Genomic DNA, 6000 nt, shown 5'->3' on the forward strand with positions numbered 1-6000 from the left:
ACTTTGAATGTTTCCAAATACAGTAACTTTTCTTTTTGAGAGGAAATGTGAAAAACCATCAGGAAAAGCAGTACACCGAGAGTTATCATTACCCTACAAATCCTAAAGCTATGATCTGTGTCTTGACTATGCTGAGTCACACTGGAAACCGCTATGCTGAGGGTTAGGCAAGGCAGGTTTGACTTTTAACCCATTTTTCCTGCAGTTATAGACTGCATTGGTTATAGGTCTCCGAGATACTTCTAAGCCTAGAAAAGTTGACTTTTTGCTCATCGGATTTGTATGAATCCCTTAATTTGCAAATCAATTTTGTTTTTTAGGAAAATTCAATGAATCAAGCAAGTAGCAAAACAGTACAATAAATAATGCGATCATAATACATCTGACCCACTGATGCTATGTTAACTAGAATACCATTCCCTTGTTATCACATCACAGTATTGTACCCCATACCCCTGGCTCCTTCAATCCCTGGCCGCCACCAATACACCCAACCATCTCCCCATTATTATGCTCCACGACTCCTGTACAAACGGATGAAAATATAAGCGATTTCCTTCACGACAAAAAAAAAAAAAAAAATTATGAGAACAGTTGGCCCATTATGATCAAGTACTCACTTCCACTGATCTGCATGTAACCAACATCGGCCACTAATAAAAGCCTATACGAATACAGAAATATCATGTAGCATCCAACATATGAGTGGATAAAATCATAAAAATCAATACCACGAAATCTGTCATAATGATAACAGCATTACATGGTAGAAACGAGGGAAAACATCACTTTAAACTTACCCTCTTCACCAGGATCCATCTTTGACTACTGACAGGTGTGAAACATACGAGAAACACGGGACACTGGCAAACCCAGCTTCATATGTCAGGCCACCACCTATCACCTGATCTCGGCAGTGAGTGAATGAGTCAGTGTATTCCATAAGTACATGAACCTAACCTTCAACAGAACTACTAGTGTTAGAATATAATCCTAATGCCAATTATCCTCCATAATAGCCACCTAGATTCGCTTTAACGATGGGCTTTTATTTATTCTGTCTCGATTTGGGTGAAGTATTCAGTCGTCTATTGCTCAGTTTCGGTAATGCAGTAAACAATAAATAAAAAAATAAATAAAAGTAAATGAAATAGACTAAAAAAGGAAAATGAAAAATGAAATAGAATTTGACAAAGTTCATATAATGGCATAAAAGAAATAAAACAAAACTATGAATTAGGATATAGAAGAATACAAAGAAGAGATGGAAGATTAAAAAAAAACTGGAAATCTCTCGAAAATTGATAAAAAAGAGAAAAGAAAAATTATATATTAACATTCCATCATCAGTAATGTTCTATAAATCTAGAAAAAAAAATTGCCGTAAAAGTAGAAATAGATTCGTCGGTTGTGATGAATGTGGATCAGAGGAGGAATATTTACATATCATTCTATGGTGGCCAGAGCACTAAGAGGAGAGGAGGGAGCTAGCTGAGTACAACTCATAAACAGATAATTGGAAAACTCTTGTTTGGAAATGAAAGAACTTGTATATTTTGGGAAATAAGAGAGAAGACAGGAAGGAAGACGACATGATATACACATGAAATAACTATACATTGCAAACCAGAGTATGGTAAATTTGATACTTCGAGACAGGAAGATGCCTTTGCAAAGGAATAAGCTTCCCGAATGCTACAGAAATTATACGAACTGTGGTCTCATACACAGTCAATGACTAGCCTATTTCACATATTACAAATATGTAAAATTTTCTTCATTTTCAGTTTCAAGTCTTAATGAGTGATAAATAATTTTGAGTAATATCGCCATATATATATATATATATATATATATATATATATATATATATATATATATATATATATATATATTTTTCTTTCTTTCATACTATTCACCATTTCCCGCGTTAGCGAGGTAGCGTTAAGAAAAGAGGACTGGGCCTTTGAGGGAATATCCTCATCTGGGCCCCTTCTCTGTTCCTTCTGTTCCATATGTTTACCATATGCCGTCCTAGCTACGTCTCTTCGTTGTATATCAACTGACTGTTATATTTCTCTCTTGTGCCTCCCCTGATGATGTGATTATTACAGTTGTGAACTTATCGTGTTTCATTTTCCCCGTGGACTCATAGGAATATCTTCATCACGCGCAAAATTGTGATCCTTTCCAATATATATATATATATATATATATATATATATATATATATATATATATATATATATATATATATATATATATATATTCACACTATTCGCCATTTCCCGCCTCAGCGAGGTAGCGTTAAGAACAGAGGACTGGGCCTCTGAGGAAACATCCTCACCCGGCCCCACCCCGTACTTGATAGATGACTCTCGAATTAGCGAGGTAGCACGAGGAACAGACGAAGAAAAGGCCTCATTCGCTCATTCATTCTCTATTTGTCATGCGTAATGAATGAGCCGAAACCGCAATCCCCTATGCACAACCACTGACTTTTCCCTGGTTACTCAGTAGACAGCATATCACCACACGTATGACACATCGCTCCAAATTATCTTATCTAGTGCACACCTTTTACTCTCCATTCTTACATCTCCCTTTTGTTTGTCCCCTACACTTGTGACATTTATCTCTAAACATAGTAGTAGGGCACTTCCCCAGTGGGCTCTTCCTTCTTCCCCAGTAAGTATGAGCAAAAATGCATTTTTTGCCCCAAGAAATGGCCCTATGAGGCTCTTTTTGGTATAACAATGAGAATTGTAATGTTCCTTGTGAGCTGTCAATCACTATGATAGGTAAATTTATCTCCACGTACATACATGCTCCCTTCAGAAAATTTACTCCAGTACTGAAAGTTCATTGAAAGATGCCCTGACATATACCCTCTTTGTGAACCTCTCCTCAGTCATTCCCTCCATATGTCCAAACCATTTCAGCGCACCCTCTTCTGCTGTTTCAGCTATAATCTTACATCTCTCTTACTCTATCATTTCTTAAGCAATCCTCCTACACTATCCTCCTCAAACATTTAATTTCCTACACATTTACCCACTGCCGTACATTCCTACAGATTGCCTATGCATCGCACCCATATGATATTCGGATTACTGTGCCTAAACATAAATATTTGACTCCTCCAGACAGTGACCTTTCTTTTCACACATTTCTACTCCCAGGTATTCAAAACACTTCGCTTCCTCCAAGTTTGCTCCATTCAAACTCACACCTAAACTAACCTGTTTCTTTGCGCTTCTAAACTACTCACAATCATTCTCATTTTCCTCTTTTATTATACTTCTCCAAACTCAAGACACAGACCTATGCAGTTTCTCACTCCAATATGCCACCACGCCGTGTCATCAGCAAACAGCTGACTTATTTTCCAGCCCCTACCCTTCACCCCCTGCAGAGTGCATAAGTGCCTCTTTCCAAGGCCTTTGTGTGTGTGTGGGTGTGTGTGTGTCAGATGAAAATACAAGTCAAATCACCGAGCAAAGAACTATGGTCAGTTCAGTTGGTTCAGTCACATACGTTATCTAAATGGTTAGTCTTTATTAAGCCATCTGATTGGTAATTTATCAGATTCTATTATCATGAAAAATGTAATGCTATCGAACACAATTGCCTTCATCTTAATTATGATTTCGAACTGCGAAGAAATTCCGTTAATCTGTTACTCATTTAACCGGAAAACCGAAAAGATGGCACCGTTGAATTTCTCCCTATGCGGATAATAGCCTGAACAACGGCACCATTCAGTTTATTCAATAATGAAGTCGACTTTATTGACAGTTACATTTTTTCAGCACAGGATTAGATCGAAATCTAACAGACAGGAAGAAACCACCACATACCTTTTTTCCGTCACTGTTAAATTATCATGTCAAGGCTTTGCATATTTGACGAGGAAATTTCTAACACATAACAAAGATTCAGATATACAAATTGTATCATATTTTTCCTCCAATGCAGTTGTCTCTAGGTCTGAAAATGATTACGAATACTCCGGGCATTAACAAAAAGTTTCTTGACTGACATTGGTATGTCTGAAACTATCATATGTGTGCGACACATTTCCTTCCCATACAATACAATTACGTAATTACACACCCTACTCAAAGCTAGACCCGTAGCCATTTATAGACCCAGACCCCAAGGGAGGAACAACACCTGGGTTGGGTGTATGCCGATAGCTGCGTCCATTTAGCCTGAGCCATTTGTTGTTTCTCATTCCAAGGAGTGGAGTTCCAGTCTCAGGGGTCCCTATGTCTTAATCTTTTTCCGTCATACAAATGGTTAAACTAACTTCTGCCGTCAGCATTCACTCTTCCTTCGCTTTGATTATTTCATTCGTCTATGACTATTACTTCAAATGTTTCCCATATTTTTCCCTATTTCTGCTTAGTTTCTTGTTGTGTGCTCTGATGACAGAGTCTTCTTTAAATGTCTAAAAACAAATACGAACTTTCAGTTTGTAATAACGTCTTGCCTTCTCCTTCCTTCTTAATATAAATATGTCCACAGACGATGACCTTTCTGACATAATGTTCATAATGATAAGCTTTCTGATGTAGATGTTCATAGATGATAAGCTTTCTGATGTAGATGTTCATAGATGATAAGCTTTCTGATGTAATGTTCACAGATGATAAGCTTTCTGATGTAGATGTTCATAGATAATAAGCTTTCTGATAGACAGATGATAACTTTCCTCAGTAACATTACTGTCAATCCTGTGGTCTGCTGCCTGTCATTCCAGAGATGAAGCTGTTAAGTGACCAATGTTGTCATATACCGTCACATGGACATACTAACTACGGTATAACTTCTTGACTGTACCTCGGACCAACCCTGATTCTTTAATCAACTTCCTTTACAGTTCTCATGTATCATTTGGTGGACTCATGGGATACCGGGCAAACGGTTGGATGGTGTCCGAACCACAGCTGGGTGGTACTGAGTAGGCCAGGACCACTGTATACTTCCTTCGTTTCTCATCTCACTATTGATTTCGTTTTCTCTCATAAAATATTGTGTGGGCCACTTACTTTTATAGGGCAAACTTATATAAAGATATAAGATGTCGTGTGTTAGGTTCAGTAAAGGAAGACAAGTATGACGAACACCATCAGTATTTACAAGTTACTTCATCAATCATATGACACAAGGTGGCCGAAGGGTATGGGGTGGATTTACAGACTATTATAATTTTCTTGGTATACATATTTAGTTTCAGAATGTATAGTCTCTCTCTTATACTACTCTGGATATTGAAGTTTTTCTTCCATCAAAAGTGCAAAAAATTGTGGGTTTATTTGTAACAGACGAGGAGAGACAATGTTCATACCGACTACTTTTGCTTAATGTTACTGCCAATTGCTCCAACCAACTTCTACCTAGTGCTCCCACTTTCTGTTCCTACTTCTAATGACCCAACTTAAAGTTCCTTTCTACAACTACCTAAGTCTCCTGTCTAATATTCCTTACTACTACTTCAAGTCTCATGTCTAATATTCCTTCCTACTACTTCAGTCTATCGCTCCTGTCATTTTGACCAAAGTCAAGTCTGGCCCATACTGCTCACTTCACGAAATCTAAAGTTATGCAGAATGAGTTGTGTTGTCAATGATTGGGCAACTAGAAAAGATTGTACGTTTGTGGACAGAATGCCAGCAGTCCATATGTCGGCAAGGGAGAGAAAAGACAGCTACCTGGGTCAGAGGAATGCAGCTTAACAACCAATGAAGCGCTGGCTCACTATGCAGCCTTCAGTAACCCTTCCAATAGTACCAGTAATATACCTCCCCGTTCGGTTGCTGCCTAACAAATGCTTCTAAACATCTGTTGAGTTTCCTTTTTATACCTATATCACTGATGCCTGTTCCTACCTGGTATTACCTCAAGGGGATGGCCAAGACAATAGTGAACTCTAGTGCTGCTTCTTAGTCTTTAGCACCTCACCCTCAACAGACCAATTGCAAATCTAACACAGTG

The 6000-nt window shown here is 38.0% G+C and overlaps 1 protein-coding gene across 7 annotated transcripts in view; it reads right to left on the reverse strand.

Annotated features, from left to right (window-relative positions):
• Nucleotides 1–929, reverse strand: part of Dhc64C (dynein heavy chain, cytoplasmic) — a 335090-nt gene extending 334161 nt beyond the window's left edge. For all 7 annotated transcript variants that reach the window (XM_071692492.1, XM_071692491.1, XM_071692489.1 and 4 more), the window contains exon 1: nt 801–929. In XM_071692492.1, the coding sequence (XP_071548593.1) occupies nt 801–819 (19 nt within the window). In that variant the 5' untranslated portion in view covers nt 820–929. The remainder of the gene's footprint in view (nt 1–800) is intronic.
• Nucleotides 930–6000: the final 5071 nt, after the last annotated feature.

Source organism: Panulirus ornatus, chromosome 53 (assembly GCF_036320965.1).
Source record: "Panulirus ornatus isolate Po-2019 chromosome 53, ASM3632096v1, whole genome shotgun sequence".
NCBI lineage: Eukaryota > Metazoa > Arthropoda > Malacostraca > Decapoda > Palinuridae > Panulirus > Panulirus ornatus.